The following is a 27921-nucleotide window of genomic DNA, read 5'->3' as shown; positions in this document are numbered from 1 at the left end:
CAAAATTATTTTGAATAATTAGACATGTATATAACTTAGTGAAGCAGTCCCCATATTGCTGGACATTTTGATTATTTCCAATATTTTGCTATTACACACTGCACTGCAGTAAACATCCTTGCCTGCCCATATCCTCAGTTATTTACTCGAAAAGCCAAATATGTAACTTCTGGGCCAGGAGAATCCTTTTTAAGGATTTTGATACAGATACCAAGATGTACCTGAGAAAGGGTCTACAGATTTATGTTTCCAGGAGCAGTAAATGTAGAAGCCTAGTTCCCCTGGACCCTTACTAACACTAGATGTTAACATTCTTGTGACTTTTCATCAGACTTATATTCTCAAAAAAGTACCTTATTATAATTTGCATTTTTGATAACTTTGTACTCACCGGATTGATTCATTTTTTGAATTATGGTCCGAAAATAGGGTTTGTATGGTTTCAGCATTTTGGAAATTATTGAGTTATACTTTGTGTTTTGCTATTGCACTATAAAGGTTAATCACAGCAGAACTGCAATTAACCTGAGCTGTTTGGTAAAATTAAACCTCCTGTTTGACACTGACTCCTGGTCACAGCACAAAACATTGATGTAGAGTGTCTCTGTGTAACCAAGAATCCAAAAAGTTTCAGGGTAGTTTGGCCCCGCTCGTCTGCCTTGTTTATTAACAGTGAGATTGAAGAGTCGCACCTGGTTTGGTGTAATACTCCCCAGCCCCCGCACCACGGTCCTGCTGGTTCTGCAGCAGGGCTTTGCCTACGCGGTGAGCAAAATGTGAACAACCACAGCAAAGACTTCAGTTTAGGCTCCCTGGTTCTGAAGTGTTCTGTGCATACATCATTGGTTCCTGATCCACAAGACATCTGGCCTGGCCTTTCCAGCAAGAGGACAATAGGAGCCCGCACCTGGCCTCCAGACCCCTGCTGTGAGTCATCTGCTCTGATGTATGTTCTGACTTTCACGTTCTTGCTATACTGTGTCCTTTCCCTGTACTAAACTGTACATTTGTAATCTTTGCCATTTTGGGTCCTGTGAGTCTTCAGCAATTGAACCCTGTTTAAGTGTCACTGTTAGTGCAGCATATATTCAATTTTTGTAAGTGTTCCATGGGCACTAGGAAAAAAGATGTATTGTTTGGTATACACGTTTCTTTCCAGGGAGCTATTAGATAAGACTTACTGTTATTATTGAGGCGCTATCCTTCATATTTTAGTTTTATACATTTCCAAGCCATTTCATTCAGTTTTTGGTCTCAAATTCTACTAATTCAAGTATCTTGATCTTGGTTGCCCTTCATTTGTATCTGTTTTGCATATTTTTCCAGTTCTCCTTTGGTGCCATTGTGTGATTCTTTTCAATAACATAGAAATGATTTTTTTAAATCCAGTCTGGGAAATTTTATTTTTAAATATGGGAGCAGATTCCACTTATATTTATCATTATTGCTAATACATTTAGTTTATTATGTTTCATCTTTTTCTATGCTATTTTTAGTGGGCTTTTTTGCCATCTCCTTTGGTTTATGATTTTTCTCTTATGAGTATTTCCTTTGCTTTAACTTCTTGATGCTTTGGAAGGCATATATACTCCCTTTAGGACTAGCAAGTATGACCTTTAAGCATTCTGTGGATCTGGGGAAGGACGCATACAAGGTGTTTTGATAGCAATAAAACTATCAGAGACTAATACATCATGTCAAAACGATTCAGGAGCCAACTTCAAGTTCCCACTAGCTAAAGTGGGGATAATTTTAACATCAGTAAAGATAATTGCAGTGGTGTGAAACACATCAAATATGTTTGAATCCATGAGTTCATATTACCAAAAAACCTTTACTGTTTACCTTTTTAAAAAAAACTTACTGTTTTTTTTTTAAGAGATGTTTCTGGCCCCAGCTGTATTTGGAAAACTGCTAAATAAAATATTCAAGCAGAACAAGAATTTTTTTAAAAAAAGCATTCTGTGGCCTGTATTTCTTAAATTATCAGAATTTTAAAAATGAAATAGTAATCTTTTAGTTTCTCCTGATTCAGCCAAGCTGAGCTCACTTTTACTTTCCTCCCTCTTCTCTTTGTTAATAAAATCTTACATTTAGCTGCAGATGAATCATTTAGACTTTTAAAAATTTTGTCGTTTTTACACGATTTTGTACGTTTTTTGAACTCTGTTTCTTTACTCTCGTTATTGTGGCATATATTTTTATTAAATTTTTTTTCAAGAAGTACGTTTTGGGACTTCCCTGGTGGTCCAGTGGTTAAGACTCTGCACTTCCAATGCAGAGAGCCTAGGTTCAATCCCTAGTTGGGGAACTAAGATCCCACATGCCACGCAGCATGGCCAAAACAAATATAATAAAATAAAAAGTGTGTGTTGTTGATATGCTTTTGAACCCTGACATTGTGCAAGAGCAGTTCCCAGCATGGGCTTAGAAGATCAGATTGCCTAGGCACCATCCTGGCTTTTAGATAAGGTACTCAATCTCTCTGGGCTTCAGTTTCCTCATCTGTAAAATGAGGATAATAAGAATTTCTGTGTTACAGGGTTGTCCATGGAGTGGATGAGTCAATATATATAAAGCAGAACAGTGCCCGTCACACAGGGTGTGGTTTTCTTTTTTGGGGGGGCCGCCCCGCGTGGCATGCGGACCAGGGATCAAATCTGTGCCCCCTGCAGTGGAAGCATGGACTCTTAACCACTGGACCACTGGGGAAGTCCACGCAGGGTGTGTTTAATATCTGTTCCGTATTATTGTGAAAGACAATTTGGCAGAGCACGCAAATCTTTGGTTACTATCTTTTTCTCCACAAAGTCTAGCTGTTGCTCCATTTTCTTCTGAAAGCTGATGTTGCAGAGAAGCCTGAAACCAAACTGGTGTTGTTGCCCTATGGCAGGGTGGTTAAGAGCTCTGGTCAGACTGCCTCGGTTTGTGTCCTGGCTCTTCAGCTTACCCTGGATGTGCGACCTTGGGCAAGTTGCTCGACCTGTCTAATTCTTACTGTCGTCATCTGTAAAGTGGGGCAGCTCCTAGACCTCCCTGTCGTGGACCCTTTGGATTTCTTAGCCAAACCATCCCTCCTCTCTTTTATTTGTCTATTTTTTCTCACTCTAACCTGTTAGTTCTGGGACGCCTCATCATAGTGCCCTCAGCCCCCGGCCAAGAGTCTTCCTCCCTCCTCTCGGCCGCCGGTGGTGGATCCAAGGGCAAGCACAGAACGTAAGGACAACCGGTGTCCTTCTGTGGCGAAACCAGAATAGGGACCCTGCCTTTCTTCTGGGGTGACTGAGCTGGGACAACGTGAGCGCGGCGCTGCGTGTGCCGCTCTGGGGGAAGCCTACCTGCTCCCACGCGGAACGAGAGAGCTGAGGCAGCCGGAGAGCACAGGTGCCCTGACAAGCTCGTCCGAGTTTCGGAATCCAGTCCACTTAAAGGCCAGCGCCGCCACTTTACTGGAATGCTATGAGGATTAAATGGGAGCGTTCACGGAAAGCACCAAGGTAAGCCCTCAATTAATGATGACTTGTTTTCTCCCGCCGTAATGATCGCAGGGCTTTTTCCCCTTGTTAAAAGTTGTTGCCAAGTGCCTCTGCGTGCAGGTAGTTCATTTTCCCTGAAGTGTGGCAAGGTCTTGCAGTCTGCAGGTACAGATCTTCCTCCAGCTTAGGAAGACCCTTTTCTCGAAGATCTTTCATTGCGTGTCTTGGCTGGGAACAGCGAGTACCTGGGCGCTGGCGCTCCCTCTATGTTCTCCGTGTGCATCGATCGTCTCTCTCTCGCCGTTCTCTCCTCCACCTCTGCCCGATGAGCTCCTGGGGGCGTGCACGTGGGTGACAGTGTTAACCCCAAGAGCGCTTGACTCCTTCCCTGTTCTACCCCCAACCCTCCGGGCCACACAAGGCCTGGGAGGACGAAGCCCCTGACTGCCACGAGGCAGCCCCTCTACCCGGAGGGGTCCCCCGGGGGATGGGCTTCGGCCATTTCCCGGGCCAGGGCCTCTGTCTTTCTAGCAGCAGTGCTGGCAGGTACCTGCCATACACGACTTCTCAGTGACAGACTTGAGGCAGAGTCGGGGGAGGAGCGGCAGCTCTGCAGGATCCCACAGACCACTGCTGCACAGGCCTAGCCTGGGCGCTCAGAGGAAATGCAGAATTTCAGGCCCCATTCAGGACCCACTGCACCACAAGGAGCGTTTCTCACAACATCCCCAGGCGATTGGTGTGCCCATTAACCTTTGAGAAGCTCTGCTCCAGAGCACAGGCCACTTTAACCCTTTAGTTCATAATCCTTTTTTTTTTTTTTTTTTTGGTCTACTCACAAAGTCATTCTTTACAGCAAAAACCTTCCCAGACTTTATCACCAGACCAGATCATGTCATGTTCTCTTTATTGCTTACTTCATCTTCATGTGCATTTTCCCTTAATGTAATGTTGTTATCATAAAGTGGGGGCTCCATTGCCGGGGACTAGGAGTCTTATATGCACAGTCCACACTTCACTGAAACTTTAACTTTACTAGGTCAGATTCCTGCTGTGTCCTTGGCTCGCCTCACCTTGCCATAGTTGTGTCAGCAGCTTCTTCTGTTTTGTTCTTCTCTCCAAAAGAGCTCAATGATTTGAATACTTTCTCCTGGAGTTTAGAAACTTAACTAATTTGTTTCCACTCACTAACCTTGATATATTTTCTTTCTCCAGTACTGGATCAATATTGCCCACCCAACAGTAACAAAATATTAATGGCTAACATTGGTTACCACACACCGTTGACATGGTTAATCTTCTTGTAACTCCATCAAGTAGGTTCAAATATTCCCATTTTTTGGATGAGTTGGAATTGGGATCTTTCTCTCTCTCTTTAGGGTACTTCCATTTTCATGACAAAATATTACGTGTACTATAATGGGTATATAGAAATTCAATATACAATTTTGTCTACTTTTGTGTACCTTTGCATACTTCCATCAGGAAAAGGTACGTAAAAACAAAATAAATAAGTACGGTCTGTAATGTAATAGTGGATGACTGTCCAATGTATCTCTCCAGCTCCGACCTCTCTTCTAAACTTCATCTAGATTTATATCTAGGGATTTTTTTGACCTTTACACTTGTGAACACCTCACAAGCATTTGAGACCTGATGGGACTGAACCTGCACTCCCGCTACTTCCTCCCCAAATCGCTCTTCTACCCATCCTTCCCATTGTAATTTATGGCATCATCATATGTCCTGTACTGAAGATGGTCCCCTCTCCAGCACCTCTTGTACCCAACCCATCACCAAGTCCTGCCGGTTGTAACCTCCAGAGCATGTCCTAACCATTCACTTCTCTGTCTGCAGTGTCAGCCACCACCGTTTTCCAAGTCATCATCACCCTTCACACTCCCCTGACCCACTCAGTGAGATTCCCAACTGCATCCTTATTGCCATCTGGGGACCAGATGACCCTTTAAAATATAAATCACATCGGCCACTTATTTAGAACCCTTCAATGACTTCCCATTTCCCTTAGAATTAAATACAAACTCCTCACCCAGCCTTAGGTGGCCTGTGTGATCTGGCCCTAGTACCTCTCCCATTACATCTTGCACCACATTTCCCACCATCCTCTCCTCAGTCCTCTTTTAGTCTCTCTGCTGCCCCACCTGCTTTTTTGCTGCAGAGCTACACACCCCTGCCCACTATTTTTCGATCTTCTCTTACTCATCCTTTATATCTCCAGCTATATATTCCTTCTTTAGAGAGACCTTTCCTAACCACCCAATCAGAACTGGCTTCTCCTGAGTAATCTTTATAGTGCCAATGGTAGCAGCCATCACAATTTGCAATTACATGTTAATTTGTATTTAAGGGTTTAATGGCTGCCTCTCGTACTCTGAAGATAGAGAATATGAAAGCCTTTAGATCCTAGCACCTAGCACAGTGTCTGGCACGTAATAGGTGTTCATGAAACATGTGTGGTGAAGAACTGAATCTCCTTGTCATTTTCTTCTGCACTCTGGGAAAGCATCTCAAAGATGCCTCTCACATGAGCAGGTGAATTTTCTACCACATCCTTTCTATTCTTTACTGACTTCCTATGGATTTTAATTCTCTTGTTGCCTTTGGAATTTTCTTAGTCTTTGAGTCAACTACCTTTTCGTCTTTTGCTCTTCATCTTCCTGTGACCTTTTGCTCGCCACGCACAGAGGTTATGATTACTTGCAATCTTTTGAAGATGCCAAGTAGTGTGACTTTCTTCTTCTGGACCTGAAAGCAAATAATTCTCCACAAATCTTTCCTTGCTCTGAGTCTTCCAACTACTTATTTTATCCCATAGTCTTTGTTTGTAAACCCCAACTTGTTTTTTCATTTAAGTCACGCACAAATAAGGGAAGACCCTTCCAGACTCAGTGTGTCAACAGAATGCATGGGTTGCCTTTAGTCTCAACTTCTATCCGTTTGGGTAGCGGTTCCATCCCTTTGATACATCTGTAGTTGGAAAGTGGGTGAGTTGATGAGCAGAGTTTCCAGTCCACATTTCAGCTTCTAATAGGCCTTCTCTCATTGCACCTGTTGAATTCTGGTGGTTATTGCCCTCCTCTCATTGTCTCCTTCTCTGGTACTGGAAGCCAATGGCAGTAAGTGAAACTGTTCTTCCTGTGTCTGTGGTCGCCTACACTGAGTGAGTAATGGGGGAGGATATGCTTTATACCACGGCCACTTGGTCCTTACTTCCTGCCTAGCTGATTGCTGGGCTTGTTCTGTCTCAATGTGAAAATGTAAAAAGACAGTTGGGTAGACTGAGGGGTGGGGATGGGGGCTGGAGGGGTCAGAGGGCGCTGGTGGGGGTGAGGGGTTTCAAAGCAAGGGGCAAAACTCAGGAACAAAACTGCCTCACTTACAGTGTAGCTCCTTGGAATCAAGAGAATTGAAGGCCCAGTTCTCTGGCTAGTAAAGGCCCGAATCTCTGAGTCAGGACACAGTGGTGGAGCAATAACAATATATCTTAAAAAAATATATTTCTTCACTTGCTGTCTTTCATGAAGGGAAGCCTGATTATTCCATAATGTGAAGTATGGATCTGTTTTTCTCAGTCTAACTCCATCTGCCTTAAAATTATTTTCAGGGCTGCTCACAATTTTATATTATGTTGCCTGTCAATCTTTCATTATTTTGATGGGTTTTTATTCTTTTCTGTAAGGTCATGGGATATTAGTGAAAAGTTGCGAGGAGTTTCACTGGAGGACTGTAATATCCAATTTTTCTCTTATCCGCTTTCAACAAAGAACTCTGCAGATCCACAGAATATTCATGAATATGATTTTTTTTTCTTAACATCTGCTCCCATAGCTCTGTCAGTGAGGAATTCATCATTCCCAAAGCATTCCATATGCTTTTCCACTCTGCATTTACCCATGCAATTTCCCCTGGCACAAATCCTCTTCATTTTTTGGCCTCTAGCAATTCAAGAACAGGATGTTTCGATCCTCCTCTTCTTTTGAGCCGAGGACACTGTGACTCCATGTTTGTGAGTACAAACATTCTAATCAGAATCATGCCAAAATTGATGAAATTTAATGAAGAACATATTTTCCTGAGCAAACTCAAATCAATTTAATTCCTTGATATCATTTTTCTGTATAATGCAGGTAAAATGTTTCTAGTACACATAAATTTATTTGCTTTTATTTTACTGAAATTATTTTCATCTGGAAAATTCTTGTTCATAAAACTGTCACCATGGAGACCTCTTTTAAAATTTGTCCCAATAAAAAAATTTAACCTCTTACAAGTGAGTTTACTTTTATGGCAATTTTGTCTACCAGTTTCCTGAGATGCAAATTTTGTGGCCCTAAATTTTGCCAAGACGTGATTCTTCTGATACTTTTGAGCCAATAACAAATGTAGAAGATAGTAGTGGTGACCCTCCCCATACTCCCTTGGCACTCACCCTTCAGTATACCTGCAGCTCCCCACCTGAGGGCTTTCTCTCAGCCAGACACCCTGAGCCAGAAGTGCTGGGGAGTTAACGTGCCTGGAAGTAACCCTGAGCCAATGACGGACAGCAGTTGGAGGATAAATACCCTAGCTTCCTTGGCCTCTGGTGAGATGACTCAGGTGAGTTCTACACAGTTTTTCCCAGTACCCCGGGGAAGGGGGTGGGATTGACCTCCAGTCACCCCCAGTGAAAAACTGCTTGCTGATATACCCTTTACTGGCTCATCCCCAGCCCTGTCTTATTTCCCACCTCCCTACTGATGCTTTCTGGAATGACCTCTTAGATCATTCTAATACTCTCATTCTAGCCTCAGATGGAGTCAGCTTCCAGGGAGTCCAACCTAAGATTACCAATATTATTGTATAAAGCTTTTGCCATTGTCAGTTATACTGTTGATTATTTGTATGGAGTCTAAATTTTCCATGGTTGGTGTTTTTTTTAATTCCCAGAGATTAAAAAAAGTTTAATGAGTTAAAATAAATGAGCCCCTAAATAAAAACGAGCCATTTTTTCATCTTAACGAATTTTACTAGGTGCTATTCTATGTTGATTATTTCTACCAGAACTAGAGTCCACTTGAACAGAAAACTGATAGATTGGATCTGGGTGCATGCCTGGGTCAGAACCTCCTGCCTCATGTGACATCCTGTGCTTTTTGGCACATCCTTTCTTAAAAAGCCTTTTTCATATTCTCCACCTAGAGAAATCCAACTTAATCTCCATGACCAAGCAGAAATGCCTGTTCCTCCATGAACCTTTTACTGATTCTCATCAATAGTAACTATAAGGCTGAGCTCCCACAGCCTTCCTGTTTTTCCTTCTACTTGGCACCGCGTCTTCAGTGATTATTAGGTGTTTATGTTTCCTCATTAGATTGAGAGCAAAGTAGATCTTTTCTTTCACTCCCACTAGCACCCACATAGCAGGTATTCAATAAAAGTTTGGATGTATGTTTTCATTACAGAAGATGGAACCCTACAAAGAAAATTCTCATAATCCAGATCTAAGGAGAATGCTGTTCAGGGTTTCTTTTGAATCTGTGATGTACACCACGCTTTTCTCAATATTTTATCTCTCAAATATATTTGATTCTTAATCATTTTGTTCCATTAGTATATTTTCCATCCCTTTGTTTTCTCTAAATTGTTTTATTTGCTTTCCATATTTAATGAAATGTGATGATATGATTTTTAATAATTGCCAATAATTAAAGATACCTAGTCATCGCTTGAAATACTATACTGAAGAGTGACAAAGCATTGTTGATGAAGAATCCTTCAAAATCCATAATAAAACACCAAAATATCATTGAAAAATGCATAAGTGACATGAACAGGAATTCATAGAACATATATGACAAATAGACATGTGAAAATTTCTCAATACTCACTATAATCAAAGAAATAGTAATTAAAATACAATTTTCATCTATTAAATTGCTAATTTATTTATTTCTAAGTACAGGGTATGGTAATAGAGAAATTCATATTCACTGCTGATGTGAGTTTAATACTGTACAAATTTCCTGGAGCTTAACCTAGCAATATTTGTCAGGGACTTCAGTTCATTTTTTTATTCCATCTTACAAAACTACATTTAGGAAACAATTGTAAGTCTGGAACATATCAAATGAACGAAATTTTTTAAATGTAGTATAGGAACAAGAGGGGCATGGTTAGATAAATTATGGTACAGCCATATTATGGAACACTAAGCAATCACTACAAATAGTTTCAAAGAAATTTTAATGACTTGTGAAATTGTTTCTAATAAAATTTTATGTGGAATACGGGATACAAAACTAATCTCACTCATCTCCATAACACTCTGATCCCTGAGACAGCTTTCTATTGACTCCTTATTTTCCTAGGTATGAGTCACTTTCCTGTTTCTTAGCATGTCTCACAACTTTTCATTAGAAACATTTTAGATAATATATTGTAGTAACTCTGTAGCCTGTGGGGTTGTTTTGCTGTTTTTTTGGTTTGTTGTGTGTTTGTTTAGTGACTTGCCTGGAGGAATTGTGGTGGCTATTCCCCGCCCCGCCCCCCCCCACCCCACCCCATGTACAACCACTGATGTCTCAGCTCACTTTTTTTCTTTTTTTTTTTAACTCTTGTTTTTATTTTTAAACTGGGATACCCAGGGATCACGGGAGTCATCACAGCTTTGTGGTCAGCCAATGATTGGTCAGAAGTTACACTTAAAACACCTTGAGCCAGTAAAGCTTCTGCCCTTTGCTGAGAAATCTGTGTGTGGCCTGGAGAATGCATTCAAAGTCTGTGCAGTTTCCAAGTCTATTACAGCTTTTATTTTCTGTGTCTGCAAAGCCTCACATCCAGCCAGGGTCAAGTAGCTTGCTAGGGCCCTCTTAGGTCTCCCCTTAGTTACACACAGCCTTGTCCATGAGCACAGCTTCCTAGACCACCAGGGTTAAAGTAAATATCTCATTCACAAGATCTCCTGGTCTGTCCACTACTCTATTGCTAAACCCAATCACTATTGAGACCTCAGGCTAGCTGCAGTGTCGGCCACACTGACACATGGGATTACTCCACACTCCATTCCAAAGAAAGGCAGACCCCTCCAATGGCCCTGGTAGAATTTCCATGCCACAGAGCTGGGGGACAAGGAGTTAGGATGAGAACAGCCCCAGGCTAAAACATCAGACTCCCACTGTTCTTACTGAGGTTCAGTACATTTTCTTGAATAAGTGCTTCTCAAGTTGTTGGATGCCTTTTGTCAATTTCCAGAGTCTTTACATTTTTTTGACAAGTCTGTTCACCTTTATCATAGTTTTTTAGGGAGAGGATTTGCTGAGCTCCTAAATTGGCCATTCTGGAAATCCTGCTTCTTAAATCATACAAGTTGTACAAATTAACTACACAAACTTATCCTACTCCTGGGGGGAGAAGGTAAGACCTTCCTTGGGATGTGAAATCACCAGGGTAATGTTGCCTTGGCAAGATTTTCACTTCAAGCCTGGAAGCTAACTGGAGCTGCAGGAGTTAATTCCTACTTTGTAAACCAGAGTGCCTGAATCAGTGGTCTTCTGTGCTTGTTTTCTTCCAGTTACTCCTTAGCCAGGCTTTTTCAAGAGCATTCATGGATCATATATATTCCATGAAAAAAAGAGCTCCGTGGTCAAATGTTTGATTTACAACTAGCTAAACAAAATCAAATGAATTTACATAAGGACTTCTCAGAGCCTTTTAACATGCTAATGTTTGAGATTCTCTAAGAAAGAGAAATGATATGTAGGGTTTCCTCAGATTTTCGTGACCATTGAACACTATCCGCCCCCCACCCCCCGAGCATTTCAGGGGATTAATGATCTGCAAAACACCCTTTGGTCTTGTTTTATTTGACATTTTCAGCCTGGGTCAGAAATACTGGATATTAAGGGAAGAACTATCTGTTGACAACTGTGATAGCTGTATGCATCAACCTTTTAGACATAGGAGCGATGGTAGTGGAAACTGAATGGAGGGAAATTCCTCTGGGAGGTCAGTTTTGGCAGACAACCTAGCTCTCTAATACAGCTGCCCCTCCTCACCAGGAGTATTTCACTGGTGATCTTCCAAGTTTCTGGGTTCTATTTTTATTAAGGCAGACTTATCATGTGCCAGACATTAAGTCAGACTCTTGGAAAATAAAAAGACAGCATCTGTCCTCAATGAGTACAGTTAAAGGTAAGGTAAAGAAGACATTTATAATCAAGTTTTAGAGGAGGTGGGGTCTAGGTCTCCACAAGGTGCTATGGTAAGACCAAGGGGACATTTTAAAAAGATGACAAAGGCCATGATGCCCACGCTGGTTCTTGAAGGCCAAGAAAGGGTTAGCCAGGAAAAGAAGAGGGAAAGATCATGTGTGAAGGCAGAGAGGCTGGAGAGAACATGGCATATTCAGGGAACTCCCAGCAGCTTGCATAGCTAGAGAACAGGGCACAAGAGAGACTAAACAGGTATGAAGGGCATGCTAGGGAGTTTGAATCTTATTCTCATGGTGAAGGGGGATTACTAAAGGCTGTTGAATCTCAGGATCAGATTTACATTTTGAAAGTTCACTCTGAAAGCAGTGTAAAAAGTGGATTGTGGAGGTAGAAAATCAGAGAGAAAGCTCCAGGAGGCCAGTATGGATGGCAAGGTGAAGGCAGTTGAGGGTTTAAAGTGATAGGAGTGGGTGAAGTAAGATGTTGGGGTGAAGCGGGAGAGAGGCAATGGTAGCGCCACATAATAGTACATGGAATACAGGACAAGGGGCAGGTTTGGGGGGGAGAAGATAATGTATTGAGGCTTGCACTTGTTCAGTTTGAGATTCCGATAAAATGTGAGAGATGTTCAGAAGATGAGGTGAGAAATAGAGATTTAACAGGTATCAATAAAAGTGGTAGGTGAAGCCATAGATGTGGGTGAAACTGGACAGGGAACGTATAGACTGAGAAAAAAGCAGAGACAAAAACCCTGAGGAACTATATTATCTCCCTCTTCCAAATGCCTACAGAATCTTTTTGCAACTCATATAGCAATAAACAGTTAGCTCAGTGCCTATTATGTACAAAAAGTATCATGCTAGATATGAGGGTACAAAGAGGAATAAAAGAAGGTCCCTTCATCCAAGGAGACTATGATCTAATTGTGGAAGGAATTATACCCAACTAGTATGCAAAATGAAATGAAATAAGAGCTATAAATGTGTTGAGCATAGAAGAGGCAATTAATTCAATGGAAGAGATAAAACAGGTTTCAGGAGGGGAGGAGAGCATTTGAGTTGGGCTTTGCAAGATAAGTGGACTTTGCAAGCAGGGAATGGGAAACAAGGCAAGCGATTTGAAGCTGGAAATTAGCAAAGGTCACAACAGAACAGAGTGCGGGAAGTGATAGAAACAGGCGGGAAAGGTGGCTTGAGGCCAGGATCCAGGGAATCCTGTCCAGGTTTCTCAGGAGTCCATTTTAAAGAAGGCACACACGTGCCTAAATATATCCAAGTGCTTGTGTTGTAGCAGATTCATTTCTACCGGATTCCCTAATTTCAGAAATGCCTTTAAGAACAATGAATCAAAAATGCTAAAGGAAATCTAAAAATCACCAAACTAAGGCTTGAGGGCTTATAAATGCTTTTTCTCAGTTCTCTATTTCCATTCTCCAAAACTCTGTTAGTGGAACTTTAATTACTTGGCTTCACTATAAAATTTCCATTGCATGTAAGTGTAAATAATTTCACTCAAATGCTCTCATTTCAATCTGTGGCTGAAAGCATCGGTAGAAATTACATTTTTGTGGCACTTCCTTGTCACGTTGAAGGAAAACAAAATGTATACTGTTAAGTCATGAGCGACTTTGAAAGTGATAGATTATATCAAGATAGTAAATAATAAGAGATGAAGTATATTTTAAAGATTAAAAATATTTTATTTAAACTTTTCTTCATAAACACTTTTAACATTTTTTTTCAATTTAAAAACAGAATGGATAGCATAAACATGTTTTGAATAGATTATATTCACGGCTTGGGAAAAATTACCTGACAAAAATGTAAAGGCTTCCAAAACAGGTATAAAAGGCAAACCTTAAATTATTCTAAGATTTTTAAATCGGCCCTAGGATTATTTGACTACTGGCCCAAAATGTACCTAAAGGTCAAAATATTTTTTCTATAGACAAAATATGCCCAAGGGGTATAGGGCATATACAAGTTAGATAGAAAATAACCTCTCTGATCACCTCACTGGAACATTCCTTCAGAAAGCAAACACCTAATCCTTACTGATACACTGATTAATAAGGTTTTTAATGTAGTTGTTCCCAAAGATGTAAAAAGAAAATCTAAGAACATTAAGGAGGAACAAACAAAGCTGATGGCATTCTCTCAATGTTACTCGTGTAATATTGAAGTTATACTGGTATACTGAAAGGAAACGACTTCCATGAGTTTACCTATTCCAGTCTATGTCTATTGAATATTTGACTTTATAAACTCTTGATAAACTAATTTTTCAGAACTTTCATTTTTAAGATAAATCTCTTTTTAGAAGATATTTATCCCTAAACCAACTCTAATCTGATAGAACACATGATCCCTAAAAATGTTCAGAGTACAAAAAAAAATAAAAAATGTGTAATAGGCAAACAGGAAAAATGGCACTAGCAGTTTTACTGCCATATAGCCCTCATTTATATCTAATTTACACTATTATCTATGTTGTGTTTTACTTCAGTCTAAAATTTTAAATTACGTATTCTCAAAAGAGCTAGTCTTTTCTGAGAGATAGCTTATAAACTGAAATAACGATTTATATTATAAACTGAAATGTTATGACCTACAACCACATATACATATATAAAAATAGTCCCACTGAACGTTTGACATGTTTAGATAATGCAGCTCAAATAATTTGTTATAAAATATTTTAAAGCTTAGTTTCATGTAATTAAGACAAAACCATTTTTACCACTTCTCCCCACACAAATGTGTGTGTCCTTTACTATGACTCGAGCAGGCTTCCCAGAATGAGGTGTCCAAAGGTGCTGCTTTAGAAAAGATAAGTGAAGGGCTCAGTCAATATTTCACAAATTATAGTAACACTCACACAGAGTAATGAGGACACAGAGAAAGTTGTCTCAAGAAAAGCTAATAATTCTACTAATTAAGCTTTACTTTTTAAAAACCAGTAGTATTTCTTCCAATACAAAACCTTCAACGTGAGAATCTTGAATTTTATGAAAAGGTTGTAGTGCAAGGATTTTCTTTAAGCAGATTAAAATAAAAACTTAGAAGGTCAAAGACATGGAAGAGAACAAATGTTTCTAATTAAGATGCAATCAACAAAGATCAGCTATTTTTGTAAAGTCTGGCATTTAAAATGTAAAGTGAAAATTAACACACAAAGATCACAGCAATTACACTGTATAGTTTTAAATCTTACTGAATTAAAAAAAAACTATTTTGAGCACATATAATGTATATAAACAAAAATGGTTCCAAATGAAGCACACAAAAAATAAACTTGAAAAAAATTCTATGAAAAAATTTTCCATAGTTTAGTATAACAAAAATAAATCTCTTTCAGCAATTAAACCATAATTTTAAAAGGGAATGTAAGTTAATCATGGATTCAAAATAACCTAAATTAGCACTACATATAAACAGAAGAGTTTTCTCATACATTCAGAACCCAAGCAATAACAACTATTCTTAAAGCTCAAAACTGATTACAGCTAACATCAGGTCAGACATGACTTAACGTGTGAAGCTAAACCCAGAGTTAGTTCAAGTTAAAAGATTTCACAAATTTTCCAAAACATGAACTTTGATCTTGGTCTTGTGTTTTTACAATGAAGACCAAGAATATTCAATTGTTTGCCCAGATCTTACTTTAACTAGGACTACGAAGTCATATCTAAGCAATTAAAGAGAACCACCACTGGAGTGTAAAAGCCTGATGGGGTACCCTGTTCTCGGTCTTTTCCAGCAAAAGACAACAATGAGGAAAATAATGAAGACGTTACTGTTATTTTCTTTAAAGCAAGATGGCACACATATAAAACACTAAGCCAACTAATATATTAGAAAAAGAATTAAACGGCTAATCTAACTCCTAGCTTTCAAAAATAAAACGACTAAAAATGATTTTTAAGATGTAGAAAAAGACTTTTACCCATATTACCATGGGAAACAGGATACTGAATTTCGTTTTTAGAAACTGAAAGTAAATGATAGGACCACTTAAAAAAAATTTAACTCTCATATACAAAAGAATATTAACTTGATTTCTAAAACCAACCCCAATGTTTTGCTTTTTACAAAACTACTTATGTACCTGACTGTTTCTAGCCTCCAGTTGTAGAGTTTTAAAATCAGGTTTTTTTCATAGTTGTCTATTTTAATTGCAAAAATGAAATAAGTCTTCACATTTCCATGACTTCACTCTTCCATTTTATATTCAGTGGTGGCAGCAGCAAAAAAAAAAGTGAAACTAGAAAATTTATACAACAGCCATATAGAAGGCATTGCAATATTGCACCAATATCCTAAGATCTGGCAAGTTTTGCCAGTGTAGATCTAGTCTGTATCATATATAGAGTCTACTCAGAAGAAAATGGCATCAATTTGAAGGATCCACTCCCTGGTTATTCTTGCTTAATTTTGACAACTATACGTTTTTTCTTCGAGTTTAAAGGTGCGGCTAATAATCCTAAAACACTTATTATAAATGCTTTTAAACAGTTATTCTTGATCCATTCTGAACTTTGAGGTTACTATCCTTCATGCTAGTAGCTTTCAGTAAATAAAACAAAAGCTGAGGGCTTACATCCCCAGTGCCACTAAATATTTTGTACTAAATAAACAAGTAGATATGACCAGTTAAGATTATAGTTCTATTCCTAAGTCAAAACTGAGCTCAAATTTTCCCCAAGTTGCTACTTTCCATTCAATAACAGATGCAGCAGCCTTATTGAATGTAAAGAATGGGAGTTGCACTTACTTTTAAGGGGCCTTTATTTAGGAGTCTGGTATTACCTAAATTCTCTTTAAAAGTGCTTGCACGCTGCAGGGCCAGGGCTTGTCATATACCACTCCAATTCTCACTAAAAAGAGGGTAACATTAAACAGACTGCAAAGAAAAACATTTTCAAAAAGAAGACATACATCGATAAGCAACACTAACGTTTACTTTTGAAAATAAAACATAAAATGTTAGTTTTCATAAAGCCATACATGTTTCAGGAATATAAGTTTGAATATTACTGAATCAGTATGGACTGAAGATAGGCTACTCTGATACCAAACGAGGACTCCAGTTATTTTAACTTTCTAAAAATGTTAACACATGAAAAGACGTTACATCTAGAATACAACAAGTATGGCAAACCGTGTGTGCAAGTGCACTAGCTTAAAAATATAGAATCCTAACCACGCATAAAAGGGGATGTGCCTTATATATTCATAAGATGTAAGCAAGTATGGATATGCTTTCACTAACACAATGCAGATAAGAGAAGGCAGCTTAGAAATAGTGTTTTGAATATAAAAAAGTTAAATTTGTAGAAAATTTATATTTTTGCATTTTCAGCAAAAAGCCATGCAAAAAGGTCAAGAGTTTTAAACTTAAAAAATAAAATCAAAAAGTCTAACAGACTGCAATACACCGAAATAAATGTTCAAAAAGATTTCAGATAGAGATAGGAACTGAAATTACATCCAGTGACACTTATCAGGTCTTCTCTTAGAAGATGCATGACTCCTACACTGACATTTGAAAGAAATGTTTAAAGCATAACATCAACTTCCCAGATAAGTGAATCGTTCTATTAAACTGCTTCTGGAAGTAGTTTCAAGAGCTAGTGCTTAGAATTGACTTATTGCATGAGTTTGAGGCCACTAAAAAGAAAAAAAAGGATGCGAGAACAGAACGAAAATATTTTTATGTATTAGACCAATGGCTTTGATAGTAAAACTGGTGAGGTTTTTCTTTATATTTTTAAATTAACTACTTTGTCTCAAATTTTCTGTTTGGCTTTTTTGAAGGGAGAAAGATGCCATTAGTTGCAACGTCTGACCTCGTCCAGTATATATTCTGGAAAATGCAGGTTGCATACTTGTAAACCATCCAGCTTGCAGGGCATCCGCGGGTACTCATCTTCCTTCCATTTGTTTTCATCCGGATCAAAAGTAAGAATAGAATCGCTGTAATGACCATTGTAGCAAAGGCCTCCAAGAACCATTATCTGTTTATCCAGCACAGTCACACCATGGCCACTTCTACCAATTGGCATGGACGCCAAGATGGTCCACTGATCAGTCTCTGGGTTGTACACTTCTGTGGAAGGGCATCCCTGAGACTCAAAAGAGGCCCTCAAGATCACACAGACACCACCGAAGACATAAAGCTTGCCGTTGTAAGAAATCATCTTGTGAAAGCATCTAGCGTAATTCATTTTGCTCTTATTCTCCCAACAGTTGGTAACTACTTGAGTTCTCCTGGTCCGCTGTTCTATGGTCCCTTCTTTACTGGGGTCAAACACGCACACTTGTTTGGAGGTGGAAGATGAGGTGATTCCACCAGTGATAAACAACTTGTTATTGAGCACTGTCCCCTCATGTCCATATTTGTTAACTGGATAAGGATCCACAAATTCCCATTTATCATTGGTGATATCATATCTCTCTGTTGAATAGAAAGTCTCATCTCTGGTTCTGCCTGCTACCGCGTAAATAAACTTTCCAATAACACCAACTGCAAATTCTGAACGTGGTACAGACATGTCTGCCATCCGGAGCCAAGAGTTTTGTCTCGGGTCATACCTGAACACTTTGGAAGAAGCATGGAATTCGCCATCCGGGCCCAGTTCTTCCCCGCCCAACAAGAACACGAAGTTATTCACAATAGCAAGGCAGTCCGGACGCAGAGGTACTTGTGGGCCCTCCAGTTCCCACCAGACTCTTGGTTTCTTTAGGAGAAGTATTTTACTGTTAACCATGCTATGTCCAATCATGCCTCGGAATACTGTAGTTTGGGGTTTGGCAGAGCGGATGCGGCTTGATTTCATGTCCAACAGAGGCTGCTGGTGAACGTTCTGAAAGTAATTCAAGGCTTGATCAACTTCATAACGCAGCTGTCGGGAGTATCTATAAAATTCTGATGTCTTAACCTAAGAATACAAGTAAAAGAATTTAACAACAAAAACAAAAAAACAAAAACAAAAAACAAAACATCAATGGCAAACAAAATATCAAAGCCCACTAAGATGATTAGCTTATGATTTTAAGCTACTTTACTAAAACTGATTTCCTGTTAAGATCACATACTTTCTTTTTATTATTTTTTTACAAAGCTTTTATCATATTTGTTTTTGTAATTTGTATTTGTACTAATTTATGCACATTCCCAATCTTTTTAAAAGTAAACAAGCTATTTTCCAAGCACAAGCTAAATTCCTCTAACAAAATGTATTAATCCTCTAATATATGTCAGGCCCTGGGCTACAAGTGGTGGCTATACGAGGACAAGTAGGGGTTTCACAGTAAAGGAAACGTTGGCCTTGGTTTTCTTAACCACAAGGAACACTGTAAGAACACCCATGACTGAATAATTTGGGGAATGAAGTTAGTGAGTTAGTAAAAATTTTAACACACACAATTTTCTCAGGTGGTTTTTGACATAAAAACTTGGTCTGGTATCATTAACTCCTATAGTAATAATTCAGTTGACAAGAAAAGGTCAAACTTTTTCCTTTTTGTTTTTGGGGTTGGAATTACCTAATTATAATGACTGCTAACATCTTATGAAGCACTTCTAAGTATCATGCTAACTACTGTGGAGAGATTTAAAAAAAGAGTATAAGATGTGGTCCATTACCTCAAAGAACTGAGAGTATATTTCAGGAAATGAAAACAAATACACATCTACCAGTTTTAAGTAAATGAGGCAATTGACAGTTAGGTATGAAGCTGTATAGCACATCTGTGAGTGCTACGAACTTTACATACAGAACATATCAAACTGGTCCAAAACATTCAAGGGATATTTTGTGAAAGAGGTAGGAAGTTGGAAACCAAGCAGAAACAGCCTGAATCATAATGACAAGGGTGAGATAAGAGGGCTAGGATTTGGATGGTTACCATTTGGATCCTGCAGAGATAAAATCGACAGATTTTATACTTTTTCTCTTTATTGAAATTGTTCATTATTATTATTTGCTGTGATTTCTTTCACAGTTATTTTGCTAGGAAGAACTAGGTTGTATGTCCAATCACTGTGATCATATGATTAATTCTTTGTATTAAGAACAATTATACTATCTTTTCTCTTAGAGGGGTCGTTAGGCTAACAAATTAAATATTTAAGTGCCTACTGTGCACAGCCAGTAGTCTGACTGCTACACAGGTTTTGAACGAACAGAATCAGCACAGTAATTAAGCACAACAAAGCAGCCCAGTACGGTGATTAAGAATTCGATTTAGGAAATATCTGACTTTGCCACTCACAAGCTGTGTGATTTGGGGCAAGTGACTCAGTATCTCTAAGCCAGTTTCCTCATCTGTATTACTGGGACAATAGCACCTACACCTCATAAACCTAAGGTAGGAGACAGGCAAGAAAATCCTAGGCGGAAAGGACTTAGTATGGTGCCTATCATGTGGCAGCTCAGAAAAAATTACGGCTGTTATTAGCTATTATTACTGACCAGGGGACATCTGTGGAAGTGTCACTCAATTTACGTTAATGCATCTGATGATGTGCGTTTGTTTGTGTAAATATTCAGTCTTCCAGAAAGTAGAGGAGAAATGAGAAAAACTGTTACTTTGTACCTAATCCTCACCAGAAAAGCATGACTGATGACATGCAAGTAGGAGGAAGCTTTAGAGGAAGCAGCGGTGTTGTTTGGAGATCAAGAAAGAAAAGAAGGGGAATGCTGCCCATAATGGATAGGCAGATTTCAAGATTTTCAAAGGAAAATTAGGATCAATTCCAAGATCAGAAACTGTGTAAAGAAGCTCGAGAAGGCTTGGAGGCTTTCAAAAGCATAATGCTGACTGCATAATTGCAAAACATACTGATGAGGGGAAGAAAGGGGTAAAGTATCTAAAAAATCTGATGTGCTGCAGAGAGCTTTCTGGAATTTGGATGTTAAAAAACCACTTACGACAGATGGTAAAAAACAGGCACATAAAACAAGTATTATAAAGAGTGAAATGGAGCTGTAAGAATATTGTGAACAAAGCTAAAGCCTAAGGAGGAATTGTGACTTTACAAAGTGCCAGACAGTGAATAAATGGCATTTTAGAGGTTAAAGTAAAAAAAAAAAAAAAAGTAGAGGAAAAAGTGAATTCCCCCCTGGATGAGGTGGTTAATGTAATATTAACAAAGATAGGGCTTCCCTGGTGGCGCAGTGGTTGAGAATCTGCCTGCCGATGCAGGGGTCACGGGTTCGTGCCCTGGTCCGGGAAGATCCCACATGCCGCGGAGCAACTAAGCCCGTGAGCCATGGCCGCTAGGCCTGCGCGTCCGGAGCCTGTGCTCCGCAACGGGAGAGGCCACAGCAGTGAGAGGCCCGCATACCGCAAAAAAAAAAAAAAAAAAACAAAGATAAAGAGAAACAGCCTCCTATCTTATTTCCATTCTCGGCTAAGAATATTATATTCTTTCTAATCTGAAGATCAAACACAATAACTAAGAAAAAACTTAAATCCAAGATGGCTGAGAAAAAAGAAAAACCAGCTAGATATTCTCACCGAGTTCAAGTCATCTGACCTCACAAATCACGTCCTGGGATCCTAGGAGCCTTCACAGATAAGGCTGCTTAACTGCTTTCTGTAATCTGTGTGGAATCATGAAGGATGGCAGAGGACTAGAAACCAGACAGATTTCCGAACTAAGACTGGTTAGCTTGAGCCTGATCCTGCATTGTTAAAAACTAGTTAGCACTTGCATATAAGAAAGCACTACAAACTAGGAGGCAACACAGACTCACCAAGTAATGCCAAGACTGACCATTTCTGGTTTAATTTTTGATGATGTAACAACACTGCTAGAGAAGAGAGAACCTATGACTTCAGCAAAGTAATCAACAAAGTCATAAACAAAACAGAAACACTAGGGACCCCTGAACCACCTGAAATTGCAACAGTAATTATGTTCATGCATTTAGGGGGGGGGAGGAAGTCCACAGCTTGTATCAGGTGTTCCAGGGATCCACAAACTCCAAATGTAACGTTTTAACTGACTCTATCCTCACTACGAACCAACAATGTGATATGACAGTCTTAAGAACTAATAAAATCATGGACTGAATTAGACAGTCCCACCCTCTCTGTTCAGGTGAAACCACAACTAAGACAGTGTTCAATTCCACCAGTGTACTTTAGACAACAAAGTGGATCATGTGGAGAAGACAGCAAAGAGATCCAAATCACAGGAAGAGTGGTCAAACAGATGAAGAATGTTTCAATCCAACAGAAGACTCAGGAGAGAAAGATGGCAACTGTTTTCAGGACCAATAAGTAGAAGTTAAGAGAAAGACTTTAGGCCAATATAAGGAAAAGCTTTGCAATTAGGACTGACAACATAATGGATGTTCACTGCATTATTATTTGTAAGAGCACAAAAACTGGGCACAACTCACCTATCTATTAATATGAAATTGGTTGACCAAACTCTGGCATATAACATGCAATCACTAAAAGGAATGAGATTAATCCACATGCAGTAACACAGACATTCAAAATGGCAAAATGACAAAACCTGCAGAACTGTATATATAATACTCTCAAAAAATAAAAATGGACTGTTTTGCACAGTCAGCAGTATATGCAGGGGGAAAATGTATATACTACATGTACAACATATAGTTACCAGTGAGCTCTTGAGGGGCTTGCCCTTTTTAGATTCGAAATTGGTTTGTATTGGGCTTTCCTACAGGGACTACAGTAAAAAGGGAACGGGTACGTGTTCCCAAAGTGAACAACTGTCTACTTCTGGAGTCTAGCATCCTGCCACTGAAGATAGTCCAGGTGTGGCCACCTATCCAGAGGGCTGGAGAGAAATTCCAGCATCACACGAGGACTAGGCAGAATGGCCTATAATGTCTTTCCACCTTCCAACCCCAGGTTCTTGCAGATCACGTCAAACTGGGCCAGCTTAATGGCTTCCTAGAGTCACTTCCTCGTCTTTTCTTTTTTTTATATACCCAATCTTCTGGTCCCTTTGTTCTCTCCCTATTCATTCTATTGTGCTCCTTTGATATTTGGGTTCCAATGAGTTTACAAGAATCACTTCAGCACTATGTTGAAGTCCCAGTCAAAGCTACATCTTTACCTGATCTGTTCTACCTCTAAGCCCACAATACTGGAAGTTGTGCCTTTTGAGATAGCTATTATACCCTAAGAGATATTCTAACCAAAGAAATTTAGCTCCTACTTCTCTCTGCCAAGGCTAGAAGTTCTAGATCTACCTTGCCTTTTCCCAGGGCTACTTATTGCTGCAATTTTCCTCTAAAACCACACAATATCAATAAGCATAAGTAGCTTCTCCTTTCATGATAGAAACAGGAAATTAATGAATCTCTGATAATCCTGGACAAAGTAATTAGATACACTCTGCTTTAAAACAAAGTGTAGGGCCAAAAGCTTCTTTGTGAATGGAATCACTTAAAATGCATTAATGAAGGGACCTATCCAAAAAGAAATGTGTGGCTCATCTTTTCACAGAGAAAGCATTTCTCTCATCATTTGCTCCTCATATAACAGTTTAACTATCTGTGTATCAGGCTCTCTCAAAAGAAAGATATGGAAAGAATGACATTTCTTTCATGTTCTGAATTACTTTCCTTATCCTTTCTAGGATTTAAAAAGCTGTCCTATTTTAAAACTTGGAAAGATTATCACTTTTCTCGCTTTGATACTTTAAAAAATTGTATTATGAAAAGCATTTTGAAGTGAAAGTATTTATTACCTCTTAAAAACAGTGATCTGAAAAATTTAAATTGGCCATTTCCTCCTCTAATCTTTTGGTTTAATGAAATTGTGTGCATGCACATATGCATGTAGAGAAAATATGAGAAATTAATAATTTTGAATGTGATTCCTCTAAATATATTTATTAAGTCAAAGAAATAATAGCTAGCCATTAGCACTGGATAAAAATTCCATGATTCTCTTCTCACTGTCAAATGTTATATAATCCACTTACTAAATTAACTTTCAAAGGTAATTTGTTTATACTGCTCTTAATTTTGAAAGAATTAAAATGAAGCAGGCAATATAATTAAAGCAGGCATTTCCATAGAGCTTACTACCTTTGATTAAAAATCTACAATTTAAAAGTATCTACTAAAACAGGCTACAGTTTTAAAAATTATTTTAGCCTTTCAGCCAGCCAATTTAAGGTATTATCAGCTGTTTCACCTTCCAAAAGGATTTTTTTAAATGCCCAATATACTAAACCAAAGAAACAAAAGGCCTTTTATTAGTTTATCCAGTTGTAGGGAGGTGGGAGGGGTGAGGACTGAGGATTAGAATAATCTCTGAACTCAAGATCCCAGGTCTTAGACTTGACACCGTCCCCAAGTCACTGTGTGACCATGGAGCTTCCAGTTTAGGTATCTTCCCTTTATAAAGGAGTAAGCTGCATGAACAGACATCTCTCTGGCCCTCCTACATCCAAAACTGCTAACCTAATTTTTGCAATGATGAGTATAAGGTGTCATGTGGAAGGAAGACTGAGTCCTGGCTGTCAGTTTTATCATCCTTCCTCCATGATTCAGTATTCTCAAAAGAAATACCCAGAAATAAAGCAGTTACTGTCATGGAACGTTAGTGCGAAAACAAATTATGTCTTTGGGAACCACAGCTACATTTGATATGAATTTTGATATTCAGTAACATGTGGAAGTCTTTATATGTTGTACTGCAAAAGCATCTACCCTGATATCAGAGGCTTACTTATAAAATCATGCTCAGAACTGAAGCTTGTATTGATTTATGTGACACAAAAGAAGCTAGTTACAAAATGCCTTTAATTAATCCCTTTGTCCTGAAAAACTGAATAATGACCAGGGATAAGGCTATTTAAAAAAATTAGTTCCTGTTAAGCACAAATCCTCTCAATAACACTATAATTGCAGTCAAATACCAAACAGTTAAATTTTTTTTTTTTTTTTTTTTGCAGTACGCGGGCCTCTCACTGTTATGGCCTCTCCCACTGCGGAGCACAGGCTCCGGACGCGTAGGCTCAGCGGCCATGGCTCACGGGCCCAGCCGCCCCGCGGCATGTGGGATCTTACCGGACCGTGTCATGAACCCGCGTCCCCTGCATCAGCAGGCGGACTCTCAACCACTGCGCCACCAGGAAAGCCCTAAAACAAATTTTAAAAAGGATTTACACATCCTGTCTTCTCCAAGTGGGCAAGAGTCTAAAGTATTGACAGCTTCAGAAGGCAAGTGACCAGGGCAAATGGGAGCAAGGGAAAGGACTCCCTCAGGACAATATTCTTATAAGAGTTTCAGCACAATTTGGTGAGTCCTCTATCCCTTCAACTTTTCTATAGATAGTGAAAAATATTTCACTCAAAAATAAATGTGTTTCATACGTAGAAAATAAACTTACAGTTGCCAAGGGGGAAAGGTGGGCGGGTGGGAGGGATAAATTGGGAGACTGGGACTGACATATACACACACTACTATATATAAAATAGAAAACGAGTAAGAACCTACTGTATAGCACAGGGAACTCTACTTAATATTCTGTAATGACCTATATGGGAATAGAATCTAAAAAAGAGTGGATATATGTGTATGTGTAACTGATTCACTTTGCTGTACAGCAGAAACTAACACAACACTGTAAATCAACTACACTCCAATAAAAATTAATTATAAATAAATAAATAAATGTGCTTAGGGAATTTCCTGGGGGTCCAGGAGTGAGGACTTGGCGCTTTCACTGCCAAGGGCCCAGGTTCGATCCCTGGTCAGGGAACTAAGACCCCACAAGCTGCGCTGCAAGGCCAAAAATGAATAAATAGATAGATAAATAAATGGGCTTAGAAAGTCTAATTTCCTTCCAATTTTGGTACAACAGTAACAGAGCACCACTAGAAATTAAATGAGTGCACAAGCCTAAAAAGTAGAAAATAATGTAAAAGACTTAAGAATATCTTATCACCTGATTACACTAATATTTAGATAGTACAACTTTTTTTACACAATTTTTTCCCTACTTATGGAAATACTCTCAACTATGTCAATATTTTATTTATAAATACGGAAGAGCAGAAGGAAAGTCAACTAAAAGGTTTAATCCTAGAACTAACTTCCGAATGAGCAAGGCTTACCTATGACACATGTAACATTTTCTGGGTAAATATTACATTTGAGAATTAAAACTTTAAAGCCTAAAATCTTAATACACACCCCTGGTTCCTTTCCTGCTCCTAACCTTTCCTCCAGTCATTTTCTGAATTCTCTGACCCTTTTCGATTTCTGCTTATCACTTGGTTTCTCTCCCTCTCTTTATTTCCCAATTCATTAAAAAGATTTTCTCCTTTTACAAGTAAATATGGCTGTCCCCATTCCATGTCTTCCTTTCCTGTTACTCCACAGTCAATTTCCAATTCTATGCTTTCGTTTTCATCTCCCTTTTATTTAAAAGGAAAATCAGCAAGTAAGGTTGAATTTTTTAACTCCCATTTTCAATAGGTTCCTACCAGCTTAATACAACCTTCCAATAGTCTCCTTCCCAGGGGATTTCACAGCAGTCAACACCTAGTCAACTCCAGGAACCTGGAGGGAATGCAAGTCAAAGGTGGAAAATAAGAGCACTCCATATCTATACACAAAGGGCAGAAGACTGGAGAAAAACACCTTGGGTGATTTTTAAAGTGCACATGTATTAATTACAATCATCCAAGTCCACGGGGCTGGGAGGGAGGGGTCGGTAAAAAAGAGACTGATGCAGAAAAAGACATTGACTGAGAAAGTACGCTTAACCCACTGACCTAGTTTCAAACAAAAACCTGCTAATCTCTGTGCTTTCACTCCAAGGGGCAAGTGAGCTGATTGTTAAGTAATTTCAAGTTTATAGCTGTATAAGTACTATTTAATATATGAAGGGGATTTTAAACTTTTTCAAAAACAACTCAAGCTTATTAGAAATTCTAATCAAATTTCACATTGGAAATCCAGGTTACTGTCTTCTAAAAAATATTTTTATTGTCAAATACAGCACTGCTTGTTTCTTCTAAAATTGTGAGGGTTAGAGGGAAACTTGTTTTCTCCTCTAGATTTGTCTGGCTGTAGTTTAAGTCATTAGAAATAATTACTTTTTTCGAGTTTTGGGGCTAAACTGTGGTAACACTAAAGTTAATGGTTTGGTTTCTGGACAGAAATTTTGGACTGGTCAAGCGCTAGATTAGTCAAAACATGTTGCAGTGCCTAAGTGAAGGAATTCCGAGGGGTACACAGCACCTACATTTTACATAGATGTGTTCTTGCCCAGGCAATTTCACTACCAAGTGGGTTGTGCCTCAACCAAAATATCGCACCACCCAAGCACGACAGACACATTAAGAATAAATTTCCTTATGTGTCGTAGTCCATTGTTAATGCTATATAAACCAACTATGCTGATAGAGAAATATTTGGAAGATTATCATTGCTTTGTGAAGACCAGTTCTGAGAGCTACCACGTTCTTAGGAAGGTACTAAGGGTCTTAGTAAGGTATACCTGGATACTTAATTTGTAATTCTTAAATTCTATCAGTTTCAAGGTGAGTCCAGGACATCTTACCCCATTTTAAACTGTAGCTTTTAAAGCCACAAATTCTGGTCCTTAAGTAAAAAACATTAAAAAAATAAGCGTTAGCCTTTCTGAAGCATTTTCACTCTGATCCTAGGATTAATATTCACTAGTAATGAACTTATCTTTTTTCAATGGACTATCAAAATTATCTCAAGGCTGTAAATATCCTTATAACAACAAACTTATAAAATGCAGATATGATTTGCTAAATCCAAATATATTCTCAGGGAAGGAGAATTAACATCTTTTCTCATTAAAACATTAGTTTTGCTCTTCAAAAGTTAAATAAACCTAATTTGGGGGGATATGGTGAATTACATTTAACAGGTTAGGGGAAAAAAAAAGCACATTAGGGTATCTGAATATCATGAGCTAGTTTATAAAACAAAATATTTGGAAAAAAGCAGAATTCATCTATATAATCTGATTCCTTAAAAAATAATTTTCTTTCCTTTTGAAAAATTATCAGATCTTATGATTATGATTAATATAATTTCTAAGGGAATCATTGGTATGCTAAATCTTACCTTATGCATATTTATGATACCGAAGATGCCCTGGGTTCAAAAATATTAAAATGTCACTTTACTAAAAAATCAACATATGGGTATTTTAATGAATAATTTAACAATTTTGCGAAAAAGGTC

General features: G+C 38.6%; 1 protein-coding gene and 1 non-coding gene across 4 annotated transcripts in view; one reads left to right on the top strand and one right to left on the bottom strand.

Moving 5' to 3' along the window:
• Positions 1-2238: 2238 nt before the first annotated feature.
• TRNAG-UCC (transfer RNA glycine (anticodon UCC)) lies at positions 2239-2311 on the top strand. The gene has a single exon. It is a non-coding gene; the product is annotated as a tRNA-Gly (tRNA).
• Positions 2312-13364: 11053 nt separating this feature from the next.
• Positions 13365-27921, bottom strand: part of KLHL15 (kelch like family member 15) — a 34060-nt gene continuing 19503 nt past the window's right edge. For all 3 annotated transcript variants that reach the window (XM_067023602.1, XM_059050633.2, XM_067023603.1), the window contains one exon: positions 13365-18626. In XM_067023602.1, the coding sequence (XP_066879703.1) occupies positions 17517-18626 (1110 nt within the window). In that variant the 3' untranslated portion in view covers positions 13365-17516. The remainder of the gene's footprint in view (positions 18627-27921) is intronic.

Source organism: Kogia breviceps, chromosome X (assembly GCF_026419965.1).
Source record: "Kogia breviceps isolate mKogBre1 chromosome X, mKogBre1 haplotype 1, whole genome shotgun sequence".
NCBI classification, from domain to species: domain Eukaryota; kingdom Metazoa; phylum Chordata; class Mammalia; order Artiodactyla; family Physeteridae; genus Kogia; species Kogia breviceps.
This window is presented reverse-complemented; position numbering and strand designations above follow the sequence as displayed.